The sequence below is a fragment of the Plecotus auritus genome, assembly GCF_963455305.1.
Source record: "Plecotus auritus genome assembly, chromosome: 8".
Classification (NCBI taxonomy): domain Eukaryota; kingdom Metazoa; phylum Chordata; class Mammalia; order Chiroptera; family Vespertilionidae; genus Plecotus; species Plecotus auritus.
Window position 1 is genome coordinate 108582588 of NC_137782.1, and position 22357 is coordinate 108604944.

The 22357-nt window shown below is 38.4% G+C and overlaps 1 protein-coding gene across 1 annotated transcript in view; it reads left to right on the forward strand.

Moving 5' to 3' along the window:
* EIF5B (eukaryotic translation initiation factor 5B) overlaps window positions 1-22357 on the forward strand; it is a 73732-nt gene that overhangs the window by 29180 nt on the left and 22195 nt on the right. The window contains exons 11-15 of the mRNA XM_080685743.1: window positions 2541-2815; window positions 15768-15875; window positions 16061-16171; window positions 19589-19656; window positions 20492-20633. Coding sequence (XP_080541869.1) covers window positions 2541-2815; window positions 15768-15875; window positions 16061-16171; window positions 19589-19656; window positions 20492-20633 — 704 coding nt within the window. The remainder of the gene's footprint in view (window positions 1-2540; window positions 2816-15767; window positions 15876-16060; window positions 16172-19588; window positions 19657-20491; window positions 20634-22357) is intronic.

A 22357-nucleotide genomic window follows, 5' to 3' on the forward strand; every position in this document is an offset into this window, starting at 1 on the left:
CTTATTTGTTTTGTCTGAATGTTTCTTCTCTCCTTTCTAGCTGTATTTTAGATTGTTGGATTCTTTTTGTTAACATTTTTTCTTCCTTCTATGAGCTTGAAAGTTGTGTACTTTTTCATTTACTTTTAGTGTTTTCTAGAGACTTTTAACATGAACCTTTGAACTATCATTGTCTAATGTTACCATCTTCCCAGACAATGCAAAGGCCACTGTATACATACATAACATTTACTTAGTTCTCCATTTATATGTCATGTTCTCATTTGTTTTAATTCTCTATTTTAAACCCCATAATACCATATTATTTTTTATAGTCAATGTTTATTTAAATTTACCTAAATTCTTAGCTTTTTGTTGGGCTTAATTTCTTCCTACATCTCTGACCTTCCATTTGGGGTTATTTTTCCTGCCAGAAGGACTACTTTTAGAATTTCCTTTAGTAGGAATCTATTAGTGAGACATTCCATTTTTGCTTTTCTAAAAAATATTTTTCTTCATTCTTAAAGGGTATATTTACTGAGTGAAGATTTCTTTGTTAAAATTTTATTTATTTAACCCTTTGAAAATATTATTCCCTTGTCTTGGCTTTCATTATTTCTGTTGAGAACTCAACAGAAATAAATTTTTCATGTGTCTTTGGTTTTTAGCAGGTTAATTATGATATAGCAAGGGTTGATTTCTTCTCATTTATTCTGCCTCTAGAGCTTTATAAATGTATGGTTTTATATTTTTATCAGTTTTGCAATGTAATGAGCCATTATTTCCCCTCAGGTATTCTAGTTATGACTAGATAGACCTTGTTATTGTATCGTTGCATTTTATTTTTTCCACTTTACTGTATTTTCCATTTTACTACGTCTCCATCGTTTATTCTGTTTGCTCGTTTTTTAAATTTTTAAAAAATTTTTGTTGATTTTAGATAGGGAGGAAGAGAGAAAGAGAAATATTAATTTGTTGTTCTACTTATTGATGCATTCATTAGTTGATTCTTTGTATGTGTTCTGACTGTGGATTGAACCCTCAACTTTGTCATATTAGGATGATGTTCTAACCAACTGAGCTACTCCACCAGGGTTAGATTATTTCTTCTGATCTATCTTCTGGTTCATTAATTTTCTGCTTGGGCTATTTTTCTCTCCTGTATATTTCAGTTTTAGAATTTCTACTTAACTAATAGTTTTATTTTTTAAAAATTTTAATCTTATCTTTTGCACCCTGGATGTAAATTTTAATCTTATCTTTTGCACCCTGGATTTTTAAATTTCGGCTTTATGAGTTCAGTGGAAGCCTTCTGGGTATGCTGGCTTTCCTCATGTGAATTGTTTTTTCGTGTGGTTTGTTATTTTTTATATGTTTTTATAATATACTAGAGACCCGGTGCATGAAATTCATGCACTGGGAGGGGTTGTCCCTCAGCCCAGCCTGCACCCCCTCCAATCTGGGACATCCCTCTCACAATCTGGGACTGCTGTCTCCAATGAATGCAACTGCTCGCCTGTCTACCAGCCTGATCACCCCCTAACAACGTCCTTGCCAGCCCGATTGCCCCCAACTGCCCTCCCCTGCTGGCCTGGTAACCCCCAACTGCCCTCCCCTGCTGGCCCGATTGCCCCCAACTGCCCTCCCCTGCAGGCCTGATTGCCCCCACCTGCCCTCCCCGCCAGCCTGGTCACTCCTAACTGCCCTCCCCTGCCAACCTGGTTGCCCCCAATTGCCCTCCCCGCCGGCCTGGTAGCCCCTAACTGCCCTCCCCACCCCTAACTGCCCTCCCCTGTCGGCCTGATCGCCCCCAACTGCCCTCCCCTGCCGGCCCTCTTTGAACACATCTTGTGTGAGGACATGAAGGTCAATTTACATATTATCTCTTTATTATATAGGATAGATATTATACTTGTAAAAGTATAGAAATAATTTGTGGTCAAGGGTTTTTTTTTACCCTCCAAAAAAAAAAGTCTTTGTACATCTACCAGGAGTGAACTAGGAATAATAAACACTAGTTAATTATTCCAAATGTAGAATTCAGAGAACCTAGAAGTGTTCTGCTAAGAATGAGGGGGAGGTTCTGTTTACTCCCTATTCATCCTTACTGGTAGGGTGCAGTTTTTCAGGTTTTACCTCACTGTAAGGGTCTTAATTAGTGTTCATCTAACGTGCCTTCCCTGAATCCTTGGTAGGCCTGAATTCCCAATGCCCCTAATCACTGAGGGGCTAGAAAGCTGTGCTCAGCCTTTGAGCTGACTTCTCCAGAATTCCGCACATAAGCCCCAGGGGAAAGAAATACCAAGTATTGTGTTCGTCATCCTGGGTTTCTGTCCTCTTGTATCCTTGCTTAGTAATGTCTTTTTAATTTGATTATGTATGGATTAATGCTTTACATTTTCACTGTTAAACAGCAGTCTTCATTGTAGCATGTGGGCAAAGACTTATTTGGAATTAAAGATATAATATTGCTGCCTTATTTGTCTTCAAGGTCTCTATTATGTTGATGGAATCTCATTTTTAATTTTCATTTACTATAAAATCTCTTGTTTTTCTGAAAGAAGGAAATACAGTGCATATAGAAGTAAAAGAAAACCCTGAGGAAGAGGAGGAGGAGGAGGAAGAGGAAGAAGAGGAAGAAGAAGAGAGTGAAGAGGAAGAAGAAGAAGAAAGTGAAGGTGAAGAAGAGGAAGAAAAGGTGTTAGATGAGAAAGATTCAGGGAAAACATTAGTTAAAAAGCCAAGTAAAGAATTGAGCTCAGAATCTGAATATGACTCTGATGATGATCGAACTAAAGAAGAAAGAGCTTATGACAAAGCAAAACGGAGGATTGAGGTATTTATTGTTCCCTTTCTCTTTGCTCCTTTCCTTCGCAGTCCTCCTCTGTGGTCCTTAGAACTGCATTCTAAAACCAAGGCTTTTATTTAACAGCACTTTTAAAAATATAGTCACAGAATAGTATTTTGTCCAGTTTCTGTAAGTCAAGACAATAGTAGATCTGACACTGTTCTAACCAAAAGACCCCAGTCCCTTACCCAAGTCAGAACAATGACTGCTTCATCATGCTTTTCTTGTGTTCTCAGAATTTTTTTTTAAATTTCTTTATTGATGAAGGTATCACATATTTGTCCTCATCCCCCCATTCCCATCCCAAACCCCTCCCCATGCATGCCCCCACCCCCCCTTTTGTCCGTGACCACTGGTTAGGCTTATATGCATGCATACAAGTTGTTTGGTTGATTTCTCCCCCTAAGCCCCCACCCTCCCCTACCTTCCCTCTTGTTCTCAGAATTTTAATGTGCTCCTCAAGTGATGGTTTCTAGGTATGCAGAGGTATTCTGAGCTTATGTCCTCTACTTACAAGCATTAGATAAGTGTCTGTGTTGCATATTTAAGTTAGTCAGTGTGAGGCATCTGATCACATAAGTTTGAATCTGGTGGGTTAATGAGGCTTCTCTTTATTAAAGTGCACATACCTAGGAGACTAGGCTAAAAACTACCTTAGCTTTATCTTTTCATGAATAATTCTAATTAAAAAAATTTTTTTAATACTTTTATATCAGTTTTTGCTATTTTCTTCTGTAAAGTCTTGATAGGTATACATTTCTGAATTTCAAAAGCACTAATATTGTAAATTGGGCTTTCTTAACACTGGCGCTATTGACATTTTGGGGCCTGGTAATTTTTATATATATATTAGAGGCCCAGTGCACGAAATTCATGCATGGGGTTTGGTCCCCTCAGCCCAGCCTGTACCCTCTCTAATTGGGGACCCCTTGGGGGATGTCCGACTGCCGACTCAGGGATTAGGCCTAAACCGGCAGTCAGACGTCACTCTCGCAGTCCGGGATCGCTGGCTCCTAACTGCTCACCTGCCTGCCGGCCTGATCGACCCTAACCACCTCTGCCTGATCCCCCCTAACTGCCCTCCCCTGCTGGCCTGATCGCCCCTAACCGCCCTCCCCTGCCGGCCTGATCGCCCTTAACCGCCTCTGCCTTGGCCCCGCCACCATGGCTTTGTCTGGAAGGACATCCAGAAGGATTTCTGGAAGACGTCCAGTCTAATTAGCATATTACCCTTTTATTAGTATAGATATTTTTAAATATAGAGCAACCAGCTCACTTCTGTGCCTCTCATAGTTGTTTTTTTTAATATATATACACTGAGTGGCCAGATTATTATGATCTCTGAACGCATAATAATCTGGCCACTCAGTATATATCCTATACAATAATATGCAAATTGTCCCCTCGACCAGGAGTTCAACCAGCAGGCAGGCCAGCCATGTCCCCTCCTCCTGGCCAGGTTGGCCAGACCCCACCCATGCACGAATTCATGCACCGGGCCTCTAGTTTACACTAATAAAAGAGAAACATGCAAATTAACCATCACTCTGCTATGCCCACAAGCCACGCCCACCAGTCAATCAGGAGCGCGTATGCAAATTAACCCAACCAAGATGGCGGCCGGCCACGGAGCTGCAGCAAGCAGGAGGCTTGGGTTGCCCTGGCAATGGAGGAAGCCAAGCTTCCACCTGCCGTGGCCAGCCCTGGCCTCCGCTCAAGACTACAAAGTTTTAATTATAGAAGATAAATAAATCCTAGATACTGGCTTTCAGCCGGCCCTGGCCTCTGCTCAAGGAGGTGCTGGAAAAAAAAAAAAAAAAAGGAGGGGTTGGGATCTTGTGTCACCGGCGGGTAATCAGGCCAGGATGGGATGGCAGGGGCCGTTGGGGGTAAGCAGACCAGCAGGGGGGCCAGTTGGGGGTGAGCAGGACAGCAAGGGGGGGGCAGTTTGGAGTGAGCAGGCCCCAGGGGGGCAGTTGGGGGTGAGCAGGCCAGTGGGGAGGGGAGGTGGGGGCCAGCAGGGGCAGCAGTTGGGGGTGATCAGGCTGGCAGGGGGCTGCATTTGGGGGTAAGCAGGCCGGCAGGCAGAGTGGTTAGGCAGGCAGATGAGCAGCTGGAGCCAGCATCATCCCAGATTGTGAGAGGGATGTCCGACTGCCAGTTTAGGCCTGATCCCTGTAAACCGGCAGTAGGACATGGTTTGAGGGGGTCCCAGATTGGAGAGGGTGCAGGCTGGCTGAGGAACACCCCCCCTCCACCCCCATGCATGAATTTCGTGCACCGGGCCACTAGTATATATATGCACTGAGTGGCCACATTATTATGTGTTCAGAGATCATAATAATCTGGCCACTCAGTGTATATTGATTTCAGAGAGGGAGAGGGAGATAGAAACAACAATGATGAGTGAGAATCATTTGATCTGCTGTCTCCTACACGCCCCCTACTGGGCATGGAGCCCTCAGCCTGACTGGGAATCAAACCCTGACCTCCTGGTTCATAAGTCGACCCTCAACCATTGAGCTATGCCGGCTAGCCGGGCATGTAATTCTTCACTGTGGGGACTGTCCTCTATATTTTGGCATATTGTGCAGCATCCCTGTCCTTTACCCATCAGAGGCCAGTAGCATTCCCCTCCTGATAGCTGATTGTGACTCTGCTTCTTTCTATGGCACTTACTCCAACCACTTCCCTTGCTTTGCACCCATGTGTGAGAAAGAGTTTGTTCTGTGTTTAAAAATTTAAAAATAAGCAAACAAAATGGCTATAAAGCACAAAGTATAAGTTTCCCCATTATCTCACTCCCTACACTTGTTCATATTCCTGTATATACATTGCAAGTTTTTAAAAATGATTAATTGAAAGTAAGTTATGTAATACATTTTGGAAAGACTTTTTTTTTTTCTTCACGTAACAATATGCTGTTGACCTCTTAGCTTAACACTTTTTTAAGCAGCTTTGTTGAGATATGCTCTACATACCATCAAATTAATCTGTTTTAAGTGTATAATTCAATGATATTTTGTAAATTTATAGTTGTGCAACCAACACACCTTAACTTTGGAGTATTTTTATTACCCTCAAAAGATTCCTTGTTCCAATTTAGTCATTCCCCATTCTTAGCCCCAGACAGCTACTAATCTACTTTGTCTCTATAGATAACTTTTCTGGAAATTTCATGAAAATTCACTTCTATAATATGTGGTCTTTTGTGCCTGGCTTTTTCACTTACTCTGTTCCTTTATGTGGTAGTTATATCAGTACTTTGTTCCCTTTAATTGCCAAGTAGTGTTTTGTTGTATAAATATGTCATATTGTATTATTGTCCATTCACCAGATAAAGGACATTTGAGTTGTTTCTACTTTTTGGCTATTGAGAATGATATAGTATTGTTATACATATTTTCTTATGAGTCTTTACATGAAAATGTGTTTTTATTTCTTTTGGACATATTCCTGCAAGTGAAATTGCTGTATCTTATGGTAGATTTCTATCTAACTGCCAAAGTATTTTCCATAATGGCTGCACAATTATGGATTATTCCAGTTGAGGGTTCTAATTTCTTTACATTCTCGCTAGTAGTTTTTAATTGTTTGTCTTTTCAATTTCAGTCATTCTAGTGGATGTGAAATAGTTTGTCTTATTGTGGTTTTAAATTACACTTCCATGATCTTGAGCATTTCTTCATGTGCTATTTGCCTTCATGGTGAAACGTCAATTCAAACTTACAAATTTTGTAATTTGACTTTTTATTATTGAATTGCAAGTTATTTTTTTCTCATTTTTTTACCCATTGGTTGTTAAATAATCTTTTTCTTTAATGATTTTTAGAAAGGAGAGGGAGGGGGGGAAAAAGAGGGAAAGAGAGAGGGAGGGAGGAAGGGAGAGGAGAGAGAAAAACAGAAATCATTGTGAAAGTGGCACATCATAGGCTGTCTCCCGCATGTCCCCTACCGGGGATTGAGCCTGTACTATAGACATGGGCCCTGAAACACCCCCTCCTCTCGTACCCAGGACGACACCCAACCAACTGAGCCACACCATCAAATCTTTAATTAAAAACAAAAGTGATATTTCCACTAGTTTATTATTATTGTTTGTTTTGCTTCTTTCTGTTTCTTGGTTCTATGAGATCTCTGATGATCAGAGTAGAGACAGAAGGTACTACTATCTCAGTCTGGTTCTATCTGTTCTGAATGGTCAGTTTCATTGTCATCCAGTCACTAATTGCTTTGGTGATATCATCATCAACATTTTTGGAGACAGACCCACAGACCCACTGGCTAATATTGGGGGCCAGGGCAGATGTGGCACTGACTACCTGACTAGGGCTGAACTTCAGCAGCGTGATGGAGGTGGCTGTGGGATGAACACAGATTCCAGATGACCAAAGAAAGTTGCACCTAGACCTCTCTGTTTTTGTTTTTTAATATTTTTTTTGAAGTGCATAATTTAAAAATTTTCATAACATCTAGTTTATCAAATTTTTCTTTTGCTTCTGGTGTTGTATTGAAGAAATCTTTGTCTAACCCAAGGTCATAAATATTTTGTCCTGTTTTCTTCTAAAAAATGTATACTTCTAGTTTCTTATATTTTCAGCTTTATGATTTGTTTTAAGGTAATCTTTATCTGTAATGTGAGGAAAGGGATTTAACTCATTCTTTATGAAAGTTATCAGCATCATTGGTTACCCACTGAATTGCTTTGGCATCTTTGGCAAATCAGTTGATTGGGAATGTGAGGTTTTATTTTTTGGATCTTGAGTTCTGTTTCATTCATCTATTTACTTGTTCTTGTGCCAATACCACAGTGTCTTGGTTACTTTATTTTTATAGTAAATTTTGAAATTGGGAAATTTTAATATTCCAGTGCTGTTCTTTCAATATTGTTTTGGCTGTTCTAGGTCACTTGCTTTTTCAAATGAATTTTAGGATCAGTTTGTCAGTTTCTGCAAAAATCACACTTAGATTTTGACATAGATTGTGTTGAATTTATAGATCAGTTTTAGGGAAAATTATCATCTTAATAATATTGAATCTTCTAATCCATGGAATTAGAGCTTTTGAACTTTCTTTTAGCTGTTTTATTTAGTTTTCAGAATATAAAATTTGTCATTTTGTTAAATTTGTTACTATTTTGTTTTTGCTGCTATTGTCAGTAGGGGCATTATTTTTTAAATTTTTCATTGCTAATGTAATTAAATATAATTGATTTTTTTGATTAATCTTGTATCCTGCAACTGTACTTAAATTTTTCAAAGATTCTTAGAATTTTCTTTAATTGGTGTCATGTTGCCTATCAAAGGACAATTTTAATTCTTCACTTTCAATCTCATTGTTGCTTATTTTTCTTGTCTGATTTCCTTGGCTAGAATAGTGCATTGTTGGAATAGAATACTTGCCTTGTTTCCAGTCTTTGAGAGGAAAACATTCAGATCTTAAACATTAACTATGATGTTAACTGTGATGTTAGGTAGATACCCTTGATCAGTTTGAGGAAATTCTTTCTTTTCCTAGTTTGAGGTTTTCTGTCTTGAATGGGTGATGGGTGCCTTTTGTCTGTTGAGATGGTGTTTTTCCTTCTCAGTATTAATGTATGATGTAGTACATCAATTGGTATTCAAATGTAAAACCAACCTTGCATTCTTGGAACAAATTCCACTTGATCTTGGTACATAATCCTCTTTATGTATTACTGGATTTAGTTTGTAATATTTTGTTGAGGATTTTGTGATACCCATGAGTGATATTTGTCAATAGTTTTCTTGTCATATAATTGTTTGTCTGGCTTTGGTGTCAGTTTAATATTAGCCCCCTAGGATTCGGTGGCAAGTGTTTTTTCTCTCTTTTCTGTAAGAGTTTGTGAGGGATTATATTATTTACAGTTTTAAATGTTTGGTAGAATTTACTAATAAAGCTCTTTTTATGGGAAGGTTTTATAATTACTAATTCAGTTTCTTATTTATTTGTCATTTCCTTTTTCAACTTACTATACTCAGTAATTTTTGTCTTTCTGATAATTATTGTGTTTTAAGTGTGAACATAAAGTTGTTCATAGTATCCTACAATCCTTATAAGTTTCTGTAAAGTCAATAGTGGTGCCTCTCTGTTGATTCTGATTTTGGTTATTTGTGTCTCCTTTCTTTTGTCCTCATGGTCTAGCTAAAGATTTTCCATCTTTTTGATATTTCAAGATCCAATTTTTGGTGTCATTAAATTTTCTCTATTTTTCTGTTTTCTCTTTAATTGATTTTTAAATTTTTTTCTTTATTTCCTTCCTTTAGTTTTGGCTTAGTTTCCTCATTTGCTAATTTCTTAGGATGATAACTGAAATTATTGATTTAAGACTTTTCTTCTTTCCTAATACTATATAGACATTTAAAAGTACAAATTTCCCTCTATGTACTGCTTTAGCTGCATCCTATAAATTTTGGTATGTTGAACTTCTGTTTTATTCTGTTCAAAATATTTGCTAACTTCCTTTACTGTTTCCTTCTTGACCCCGGTGTTATTTAGAAATACGTTGTCATAATTTATAAATGTTTATGGATTTCGTTATTTTCCTTCTGTTGTTAATGCTAAATTTTGATTATTGTGGTTGGAGAACACACTTTGTATAGTGTCAGTCATGTAAAAATAATTAAAGATGACATCCCTTAGCATTTGGTCTCTTCTGGAAAATGTTTCTTACACACTAAGGAAGAACATGGATTCTGCTGTTGGCGGGTCTGGTGTTTAGATAGGTCTATTTGGTAGATGATGGTGTTCAAATTTTCTGTATACTTGCTCATTTTATGTGTAGTTTTTCTATCCTTTCTTAAAAAAATTATATTTTATTGATTTTTTTACAGAGAGGAAGGGAGAGGAATAGAGAGTTAGAAACATCGATGAGAGAGAAACATCGATCAGCTGCCTCCTGCACACCCCCTACTGGGGATGTGCCCACAACCAAGGTATGTGCCCTTGACCGGAATTGAACCTGGGACCCTTCAGTCCGCAGGCCAATGCTCTATCCACTGAACCAAACCGGTCAGGGCTCTATCCTTTTTTGAAAGTGGGTTATTGAAGTTCCTAAATTTATTGTTGAATTGCATATCTTAATAACTTTTTGAGGGCTGGTCTGGTATTCATATAGTGATCCAGCTGTTTTATAGTTACCATTTGCATGGACTTTTTCAGTTTCACCACTTTCTATCTATTTGTGGCTTTGAATCTAAAGCAGCCTTGGGCAAACTACGGCCCGCGGGCCGGATCCGGCTGTTCTATCCGGTTCTCTTGCTCTCCCCTCTGCTCCTTTACTTTGAATTTATATTAGTTCACACAAACACTCCATCCATGCTTTTGTTCCGGCCCTCCGGTCCAGTTTAAGAACCCATTGTGGCCCTTGAGTCAAAAAGTTTGCCCACCCCTGATCTAAAGTGTCTCTTGATGACAGCATGTAGGTGTATCTTGCTGTTTTATTTAGTCACACAATCTGCCTTTAAGACTATTTAATTGATTCATATTTAAAGTTATTATGAATATGGTTGGATTTTCTCCCTTTCTGCTATTTTTTTAAACGTACTGTATGGTTTTGCTATCTTTTTTTTAAAGTTTTCTTTTTAAAAAAAAATAGTATATTGATTTTTAGAGAGAGAGGAAAGCAGAGGGAGAGAGAAACACTGATGTGAGGGTGCAGCATTGCCCTATTGGGGATCAATCCCGCAACCCCGGCATGTTCCCTTGACTGGTAACAGAACCGGCAGCCACCTGGTGTAGGGGTCCATGCCCAATCCACTGAGCGACACTGGCCAGGGGTTAAGTTATTTTCGTAATGGTTTAGGCATTAGAATATGTATCTTATCTACTTCAGATTATTAGTAGCTTAATTCTGGTAAAATACAGATATTTTTTTCCAATATAGATCCATTCTTTTCACTTTTCTTTGCACTGTTATTGTTACATCTATGTATGTAAAAGCCCTAAGCGACTGTTACGACTGAATGACCGGAAGGACCTGTCAACCAGTCACTATGACGCGCACTGACCACCAGGGGCCAGATGCTTAACGTAGGAGCTGCCCCCTAGTGGTCAGTGCGCTCCCACAGCCAACCTCCCGTGGCCCCTCCCCCCAGACTGCCGGCCCCCCCATAGGCCTCAATTGCTGGCCATTCCAAGGGACCCACCGGTGCATGAATTTGTGCACCAGGCCTCTAGTATGTTTATAAATGTTCTAAACCCAGTAAAACAGTGTTATTAATGTCTTATTTGACCATTTATCTTTTAAAGGAATTAAGAGAAGAAAGGAGAAAAATACATTTAAAGCATCTTAATATTAATCTAAATATTAACATATCTGGTATTCCTCATTTCTTCATATGGATTGTTTCTGCCTGTCATTTTTTTCTATAGTATAGCTCCAGCCCCTCCTTCACCTTGCCTTTGTGCTCTTTGTGATATTTATTACATATTTATACAGTGTGGGAAAAATGTAGGTTTAGAATGGTTCATATGGAAAATAATAATTAATGACTAATGATATAAGAATAAACTGTTTTACATACAACTATAAACCTACTTTTGCCCCACTCTGTATTATTAGAAGCTCAACCATACAACTTTAGAATTTTTATTTTATGACGTTATCTTTTAAATCCGTTAAGGAAGAAAACAAATAGATACATTTTTACTGTTCTTTACATTTACTATATAATGACAGTTGCCATTGCTCCTTTTTTTCTTATGTGGCTTTGGCTTTGAGTTACCATCTGGTATGGCTTCATTTCAGCCTGATGAACTTCCTGTGGTATTTCTATTTCTCATCACTCTGATCTTCCAGCAGTGAGTTTTCTCATTCTTTTTAAATTTGGGATTTATTTATTTCACCTTTTTTAAAGGATAATATTGCTGCATGCAAAATTTTTGCTTGACAATTTGTTTTTTTCTTCTGTTTAGCTCTTTGATATGTCATCTCATTGCCTTCTGGTCTGTGTTGTTTCTGACAAAGATTAAGCTATTAATCTTATTTGAGCTTCCTTATAAATAGTGGTTTTTCTCTTGCTGTCAGGATTTTCTTTTTGACCTTGGCTTTTAACAATTTAATTATGGTGTGTCTTGGTGTGGATATCTTTGTAATTACCTACTTGGAGTTTATTGAGCTTTTTAGACGTGTAGATTAATGTTTTTCATCAAAATTTGGAAGTTTTTTGCCATTATTTATTCAAATCTTTTTTCTCTATTTCTCTGTCTCCTCTCCTTCTGGGACTCATTTTATATGCACATTTGTTTGCTTGAGGGTGTTCCACAGGTCTATTGAGGCTGTCTGTTCTTCTCCACCCCCACACACTTTTCTTCTTAACCGTTGTTCAAGTTCTCTGATTGCCTCTCACCCCATTAGTTTATATCTACTGTTGAGACATTCTAGTGAATTTTTAAATTTGCTATTGAATTTTTAAATTCCAGAATTTTCATGTGTTTTTCTATAACTTAATAGAGGCCTGATGCATGAAGATTCGTGCAAGAATAGGCCTTCCTTTCCCTGGCTGCCGGCACTGCCTTCGCTCGGCCCAGAGCCACCTTTCTGCCTTTGCTCCAGCCCGGAGCCGCCTTTCTGCCTTCCCATGCTGCCCAGAGCGGCTGGGGTGGTGTGGAATGCAGGCATCACACCCAACCCCCCTGGCAGCTCGGCGTCTGCATATGCAAATTAACCTGCTGTATTTGCTGGGTTAATTTGCATACCCACTCCTGATTGGCTGGTGGGTGTCGCAAAGGTACGGTCAATTTGCATCTTTCTCTTTTATTAGTGTAGATATTTCTTAGTACAATACCCTCTTTTGATGATTCATTCCTTATCTTTACACAGGTTCTCTATAGTCTGAGAGCACAACCACTGCTAAAGAACTGCTGGCATGGGTTTTTGCTTGGCTCTCAGAGAATACGATTTTGAGCGTATTCATAATAGCTGCTTTCAAGTCTTTTTCTGCCAAGTCCAAAATTTGGGTCTCTCGGGCCCAGATTCTGTTGACCACTTTTTCCTCTGTGGTCAACATTACACAAACACACACATCACATTTCCCTGTTTCTTTGTATGTCTTACAAATTTTTGTTGAGAAGTGGGCATTTCAGAGAATATATTATAGCAAATCTGAATTCTGTTCTCTCCCTACAAATGTGATTTTGGCTGTTTCTGTTTGTTTGCTTTTAGTGAATCGTGGACTAATTCTGTAAAGTCTTTTGCTTTCTTCTCAGTTTTTGGTTCATTTTAAAATTTTTATTTTTATTGTTAAGCCTGGCTTTCTTAGCCTTGCATGTAGGTTAGCTTATTTTAGTTGTCAGCCACATGATTGGTCAGTTTATTAGTTCACCCTGGATTTTACTTCATGCATTTGTAAGGCTTGTTGTTGAGTCAGGAACTAATAACTCACTAAGGATCTCTCTGGTCTCTGCTATCAGCCTTTCCCAGGAGCACAGCCTCTGGACCACCAGCAATAAGTAGATCTTATCATTGCCTACTTTTGTGTGCCTTCTTCCACAGACCTTCCTGTTAAATTTCTGACTGATCTTCCAGGGCATCTCTTGCTCCCCCAGTATAGAGACCTTAGTCTAGTTGTGATTTTAGTTTTATCTCTTTGTTTGCCACTGAGATCTCTGTGATTTTTGACAATGCTCTAAGGCAGGGGTGGGAACATCCAGCCCATGGGATGTATATATAAGGCTGGCGAAATCATTTGCTCTGGCCCTGACAAGGCATTAAGGATGAGTTAATTAAATGTTTAACCAAATATAGCAGGCTAACTTTCAAGTTGATAATTTTGTATGGCCTGCAAATGATGTTATAAATATCCAAATGGCCCTTGGCCGAGAAAAGGTTCCCCACCCCTGCTCTGAGGCATGGAATTCCCTGCCCCCCTCTCTCATACCACTTCTACTCCATGGCGCAGTGGAGGTGAGCAGTGGTGGTGCAGCTCCAGACTAAAACTGCACAGGCTTCTGTTGCTTTTACTGATGATCAGTAGATTTTTTTGAATTAAATGTTTCTCAATTTATTTGCCTTTGATAAATTTCTAGAGTCCTTAAGTGTTTTTTTTTTGTGTTTTTTTTTTTACTATTTTATCCACTTTTGTTTTTGGGGAGAGGATTTGCCCAGTTCCTCATTCCATTATTCAAGAAGTCCTGCCTTTAAAACCACATATAGTATTTAATTTTATAGAAGGATTCTGTGTTAAGTTGGGATTGATCTGCTTGGTCTGCTATAACAAAATACCACAGACCGGTGGTTTAAACCAGTGGTTACCAACCTTTCAGACCTCACGGACCACCAGTGGTCCGTGGACCGCTGTTTTAGACAACAGAAGTTTATATTTTGACAGTTCTTGAGACTTGAAGTTCAAGATGAAAGTGTTAGCATGTTTGTTGAGGGCTCTCTTCCTGGCTTGCAGACGGCTGCCTTCTCACTGCGTTCTCATGTGGTCTTTCCCCTGAGTGTACTCAGAGAGAGATTGATTTATTATTTCTCCTCCTCTTGCAAGGATACTAGACCTATCAGATTACAGCCCCACCCTTATGACCTTAATTACATCCTTTAAGGCCCTCTCTTCAAATAGTCAAATTTGGGGGTTAGGGCTTAAGTGTATGAATTTGGGAGAGATACATTTCAGTTCATGACAAACTTCATGGTTCTCAAACCTTGCTACATACTCTCATGGTCTCACATTCCCCTCACACTTCTGAGTAAGTAGTTCCATTGTAGATAGGGGTCTCTACTACAGGAATCTATGTAACCAGATAGGTATCATCAGCCTGGGTGTGGGGAACACTCTAAGAAATCCCTCAAATAAATTAAGTGGTTACTAATTTTCACTTATAAACAATACTGCAGTGAACAATCACTATTGGACACCTGCATCTCTGTGTACTTGTCCTGTCATTGCTTCAGGACAGATATTGAGAGGTAGAATTTCCAGGTTAAAATCGATACTATATTGCTTTCCAGAAAATTTTAACACTTCACCAAGTATGGTAGAGAGAGCATTTTCACCCAAATCAATCCTAAGTTTACAGTGTTCACATTCCAGCAATATGTACTGTGAAGCTCCTTTGTTAGTAAATACTCGAATGTCACTTTGACATTTTAAAACTTTTTTTCCCCACTTTCTACAGAAAGATCCAGTGTCTAGTGGTAGAAATGAAAGTAAAGAGTTCCTACAGAAATGGTGTTTAGATGGAAATAGTGTTGTAAGTGATACTTCAGGGTCCAGATGAAAGTCTTACCTCATTTGAGTGGCAGCTTTGTTGTGCTTGAAAGGTTATCATTTGAAAGAACTGCTGGCATGGGTTTTTGCTTGGCTCTCAGAAATGAAGTGTTTAGGTAATTAAGTGCTGCAGAGAATACATTGTGGTTCAAGGACAGACTTTCTCATGCCCAGTCATACATTAGGAAGGTAGGAAATGCCATTGGATGTCTTAGGCTGAGGCTTACGTAAACTTCTAATTGGTAGGTTTTATAATGTTTGTACATTGGACAAGGTTTTGAAATAAATTGTTTTACTACTCTGAAGTTCTAAAGGATGCAAGAGCATACCTCTTTTTATATAACCCCCACATAAGTTAGAGGTTGTAGTGTATAGTAAATGTGACAGGAAGATCAATTTCTTTTCTGTTCATTCTATTCCATTAAGTTAGCCATGTGCAAAAGTGTCTCAAATTTGAGCCAGCACCTCACATCGTCCTTATTCATATTAACAGTGCTACTCTGAAACCTGAAAGCTACTCTGACCAGGTTTATTCTTATTCAAAGATACTGTGATGGAAATTAGATTGTAAAGCTCACCTTGTAAAATGCAGTTACATGTAGTTAAATCAAGAAAGAACTTGAATGAGGTTGTGGCATTCTCTTGCCCAGGCAAAAGGAAAAGAATGATCAGGTTTGAAATGTTATTTCTGAGATTTTTTTCCTTCCTAGAAACGGCGACTTGAACATAGTAAAAACGTAAATATGGAAAAACTGAGAGCCCCTGTTATTTGTGTACTTGGACATGTGGACACAGGGAAGACAAAAATTCTAGATAAGGTAAGAAAGTGCTGTTATGCATTGATACAACTTTTAAAACAATGAATGATGCCTTATGAAAAGCTAATACAAACCATGGCACATATATGCAGTTCTCGTTACAATAAATACGTTACTACTTCCTTATCGTGTTTGCTTCCTTTTGCATTTTGAAATACAAATCTGAATCTGCTGTCCTGCCCCAGCTCCGTCACACGCATGTACAGGATGGTGAAGCAGGTGGTATCACACAGCAAATTGGCGCCACCAATGTTCCCCTTGAAGCTATTAATGAACAGACTAAGATGATTAAAAATGTAAGTAGACTGTATCTCATATGTTTTAATCTCTAAAAAGATGTAAGCTATTTCAAACAGAAAAAAAGAACAGAATAGTATAACAGACCTATATGCTCACCATTCATAATTAGTATGTATGCTATTTAGTCCTATTTTGCTTCAGATCTTTCTTAAGCAATAAAACATTAGATATCGTAGGACCCATTATATTCCATTTCCTTCCCTCTTACTCCAGGAGACCATCACTATTCTGAAGTTAGTATAGCCTTCCCCTCCATGTTTTAACATTTTTACCACCTATCTCCATGTTTCAAAATAGAGTTCTGCCCTGGCCAGTGTGTCTTTCAGTGGTTAGAGCATTGGCTGTGTATTGAAGGGTCTCGGGTTCAATTCCTGGTCAAGGGCACGTACCTGGGTTGCAGGTTCGATACTTGGCCCTGGTTGGGGCTCGTGCGGTAGACAACTATTCGATGTGTCTCTCACATTGATGTGATGTTTCTCCTCCTCTCTCCCTCTCCCGCCCTCCCTCCCTTTCATACTCTCTCTAAAAATCAATGGGAAAAATATCCTTGGATGAGGATTAACAACAACAAAAATTTTTTTGAATTCCCTCTCCCATCAAATTATATATCAGATTAATTACATATATGTATTTTACCTTCCTTATTTCCTCTGTACTGGAGATATTCCATCTACTTATGCTACCTATAACACAATAAAGAAGATCACATAAGGTTAATGTAAAGCTTAATGAATCATGATTAATGCAGACACCCTTTGTGTCACTGATGTTAGGAGAACGGAGTTTTGCCAGTTCCCTCAGAAGCACTCTACCCCTTTCTAGTCAAAGTTGTCTTTCCCCCTTCTAAAGTTACCTCTAGCTTTTATTGTGTTAGTGGTCGCAGGATGTTGATATTCCAGTCCCTTCATCCCATCCTTATTTGATTACTTGTAGAAAAACTCTACTTAACTACTGCTTTGTTACTATGTATAGGAAAGGCAAAATAAGCGTCTGATACTTTACCAGCTTTCAAAATAGTGACCAATTTGGCTTGGTTTTGTATTATAAACTCTTGGATTTAAACTTATTTACTGTGTTTTAATCCATTTCAGTTATATTGTGCTGAGATAGTTCCATCTTTGCCCTGTGGTTGGCTCCTGAGTGTCTTTGATACAATTCTGGTAGTCTTATTGGTCTTTTGTTGCATTCAGGCAGTCTGGTGTAGCATGATGTTCCAGGCTTTTCTTATATATAACTCTGTCCGGACCTGCCATTGCACCTTGTAAATAATTCCCCAGTTCCATTGTCACAGAGCAGGTCAAATTGGTAAATTTAGAACTGAGAAGCAATAAATAACTGACACACACAGCATATATTATTGCATTTCAGTATCATCTCCCTTTGTCCCTTAATTAGTCTTAGTTTAGTCTCTCCAGTGTTTGTTTTGTGTGCTTGTGTTTTATGAAGCTTGTTTTCTGGCAGATTCCTAAGGAAGAAATAATGGCAATAATGTTCTTTGAGTTTTCTGAATATTGAAGAGTTACTTTGTGGCCATCAGTTGGCTACATACAAAATGCTTGGTTCACATTTTCTTTCCTTAATTATCTTAAGTTACTCCAGTTTCTTCTCACATAAAATATTGTCCTTCAGGTTTGATCACAAGCTGGTTTTCATCTTCTTATAAGTTACATGGTCTTTTTTCATTTTGGTGTTGCTTCTGGGTTAGTTTTCCAGTTGTGGCATCTTTAATTTCAGTATGCACTTTAAAGTCTTTAGTTTAGGACAGTTTTTTTTAATTACAGTTTTTCAAATTTGTAATTTACTTTTATATTTCACCTGCTATTTCTCTGTCATTGGGGAATTTATTCCACCAGTTTTCAAAATATATTTAACAGCTTATTCCACCAGTTGCCAGGACTTGAAATTAAAGCATATGGTGATCCCTCCTTTGGAAAAACTGCTGTTTGAAACTGCTCTTTGTAATTCTCTGCTATTTTTAGATAGTCCCTTGCTCTGTAAGTCAACTATGTTATTTTTAGACAGTCTCTTATTCTGTAAAATATAACTTTGTTTTTTTAGCTTGAATAATAGAAAAGATAAATTTTAGGGGCTGATATGCTGATACTAATGCCAGGTGTCTGTATAGATATGATATGTACTCAAGGTTACAAGTTGTCTGTATAGATATGACAGGTATTTGTTAGATATGATATATACTCAAGGTTACAAATTGTCTGTAAAAATAACTTACACAAGGACCTGAAAAGATATAAAAAGAGAATGCTTCCTCCTTTGGTGTTCAGAATTTGACAGAGGTAATCTGCTCTGAACCTTCGCGCAGTAAAGATGACTCCTAACTAATTGGCTCATTAAGGCGTCTTATCCAGCTCGCTGATTTTCAATACAACAAAATCTGGTGTTATATTGGAACATAGTTGAAGAGCATGACTTTTATTAGGCCTGTATTAAAGTTCTTTGGATGTTCATATGACAGTTATAAATGTTTGTATTCCAGATGCTGAAGTGGAAATGATTATGGTGCTCAGTGAATGTTGATTCAGGATCACCAGGATGCAAATTTGAAATTTTTTACATTTGATTCATTCTTTTAAACCTAGGTCAGGAGATAAGATTTTGAAAAAATCATTTGAAGATTGTCAAAAAGTATAGATAAAGTAAAAACTTGTTTTGTGTGTGTGAGAGAGATTTATTGGTCAGTGCTACTTATTGGCTTAAGAGAATGTCCCTTAGGCCCCTTGTAGTGCGTCCCTTCATTTACTCTTTACTATTTTAGGTTGATGTGGTACATTTTCTTTAACACATACTTGGGATATTTTTCAGAGTTTAGAATTGCTTTAAAATTGGACCAGAGAAATTTTCCAGACTTTGAGAACCTCTTCTTATGTGTCAGCTTTTTATAATCACTCTCAGATGATCATTCTGTCATTTATTGCTTATACTCTGTTCAGAGAATATTAACAAAGGGAATGTTTTCTTCCTTTTTTTGTTTTTTATTTGTTTGTTTGTTAATCCTCACCTGAGGATATTTTTTCCATTGATCTTTTAGAGAGGGAGGAAGGGAGAGGAGATATATTTATCTGAGAAATATCAGTTGCCTCCCACACATACCCTGAAGGGGAATCGAACCTGCAACCTGCCACCTTTTCGTGTATGGGATGATGCTCTAACCACTGAGAGCACCAGCCAGGGTGGGGATATTTACTTGTTTCAGTTTTTTCTGCAAAACTCCTTTTGATACTATTGAAAATATTAATAACTGTTATGCTTTGCTGGTTGACTCACTGTTTTCAAAATAGGTCATTTAGAAAAGGAAGTGGTGATAGTTTCAAGTTTTCATGGCAAACTAATTGTTTGTAAATACACTGTTATTGTTTTGGCTTCCCTAAGCTCTCCATCTTCCCCATCTTTTCTAGTTTGACCGAGAGAACCTACGGATTCCAGGAATGCTGATTATTGATACCCCTGGGCATGAGTCTTTCAGGTAAGAGCACATTGAGTCTTTTGTCATCAAGCAAACTGCTGGAAACCTTGAGTCTAAAAGTTCAGTCAGTGAAGTCTGACTCATCCTGAACTGTTGGGTAGTATTTTGAGATTTGTGGTTTCTACTGCAGATCTCTAGCTACTTATCTCTGCTAACTACCAATCCTCCTCTGTGCCGCACTGGAGGCACAGATTTTATTTGGATACTTGATTTTTTAAATTTTATTTTAATCCTCGCCCAAGGACAATTTTTCCATTGATTTCTAGAGACAGTAAAAAGGATGAAGAAGAGTGGGTGGGGGTGAGGGTGAAAGATACACATCGATTGGTTGCCTCCCGCATTCACACCTACTGGGGAACCTGCAACCGAGGTACATGCCCTTGACCTAGAATTGAAACAGAGACCCTTTGGTCCAAGGGCTGATGCTGTAACCATGGAGCAAACCGGCCAGGGCTACATACTCGTTTTTTTTAGAGAGAAGCCTTTTCTACTCGGAAGAACAAATCCTAATACATTCCTGGTCTATTTCCTGTGAGACCCATTGCAGGTGGAATTTTACCTTGTAGCCTCTTGGCCATATTCCTTAGCACAAAAAAACCTTCATCAGTAAAATTGGCAGAAATATCGGAGTTACTTTGGGAACTAACTCATTCCAGCTGGTGTCAGATATGTGTTTGTAAAGTGAAGGGCTAATGAATGGCACTTGAATTTAATGCATGTACTTTATTTTGTTCTTTTGTTTAGGTTTTACAAAGAAATTAAAATTTTAAGTTTTTTTAAGTAAAATTTTATTTCAAGGTTTCTATTTATGCATCTTTTTCCTTCTTTTCAACAGTAATCTGAGAAACAGAGGCAGCTCTCTTTGTGATATTGCCATTTTAGTTGTTGATATCATGCATGGTTTGGAGCCCCAGACAATTGAATCTATTAACCTTCTGAAATCTAAGAAGTGTCCCTTCATTGTTGCACTCAATAAGGTAAGCTCTGCTTCTGAAAAATTAAATTGTAAAAATATGCTTCTGCCTTAGCTGGTTTGGCTCAGTGGATAGAGCATCTGCCTGTGGACTGAAATGTCCTGGGTTCAAATCCAGTCAAGGGCACATGCCCGGGTTGCGGGCTCGATTCCCAGTGGGGGGCGTGCAGGAGGCAGCCGATCAATGATTCCCTCTCATCATTGATGTTTCTCTCTCTCTCTCCCTCTCCCGTCCTCTCTGAAACCAATAAATATATATTTTAAAAATGCTTCTTTTATTTTAGCATAACTTTCATGTAATAATCTCCTCATGGTAAGTTCAAAATGAATGACAAATTTATACACACACACACACATAACCACCACCATTCAGAATATAGACCATTTCCGTATTCCCAGAACATTCCCTCATGTTCTTCTACAGTCAGTCTGCCCCCTTCTCCAACCCCAAGCAGAGACTGATCTGCCACTATAGACTAGTCTACCTGTTCTAGAAATTCATGTTAAAGGAATTATGTGTAATCTTTTCAGTCTGGCATTTTTCATTATTCATGTTATTATAGAATTATCCATGTTGCATATCTCATAGGTTGTTCCTTTTTATTTCTTTTTTTTTTTTTTAAACAATTTTTTTTAATATATTTTATTGATATTTCACAGAGAGGAAGGGAGAGGGATAGAGAGCTAGAAACATCGATGAGAGAGAAACATCGATCAGCTGCCTCCTGCACACCTCCCACTGGGGATGTGCCCGCAACCAAGGTACATGCCCTTGACCGGAATCGAACCCGGGACCCTTCAGTCCACAGCCCGATGCTCTATCCGCTGAGCCAAACCGGTTTCGGCCCTTTTTATTTCTAAGTAACATTTTATTATCTGAATAATACCACACTTTATTTACCCATTGAAGGACATTTGGATTAGTTCTATTTTAGGTTACTTATTAATGAAGCAGCTGTGAACATTTGTACACAAGAATTGCTGGGTCATATGGTATATGTATGTTCAGCTTTGTGAGAGAATGACACATTTTTCCCAAAGGGATGTACCAGTTTTTTACATTTTAAGCTGCAGTGTTAAGAGCTCCAGTCTCTGCACACTCTTGCTGACTTGTGGCCATTCTAATGAGTGTGCAGTGCTAAAGCATTTTGGCTTAATTTGCATTTCCATGGTGACTGATGGCATCACATCTTTTCATTACTTATTTGCCACCTCTCTCTCTGTGAAGTGTCTATTTAAAATCCTTTTCTCATTGTTCATCAGTGTTGTTTTAGTGTTGAGACTTCTTTGCTATTGTTAATTTTCACCAGAAGATATTTTTTCCATTGATTTTCAGAGAAGGAGGGAGGAAGGATGGGAGAGAAGGTGGAGGAGAGGGGAGAGAAAAACAGAGAAACATCGATGTGAGAGAGACACATTGACTGGTTGTCTTCCACACACGCCCTGACCAGGGGGTGGGGAGTGAACCCGCAACCCAGGTATGTGCCCTTCAGTGTTCCAGCGCATGAGACTCTATCAATTGAACCACACCAGTCAGGGATTGTATTGAATTTTAAGAGTTTCTTAAATATAGTTAATATAAGTCCTTGGTCAGTTATGTGTACTGCAGGTAACTCTTGTAGTCAGGACTTGGGGTTTTCTTGTTTGTTTGTGTTTGTTTTTTTTCCATTTTCTATACCATGTGTTTTGAAGAGTAAAGATTTCTAATTTTGACAAAATCTAATTTCT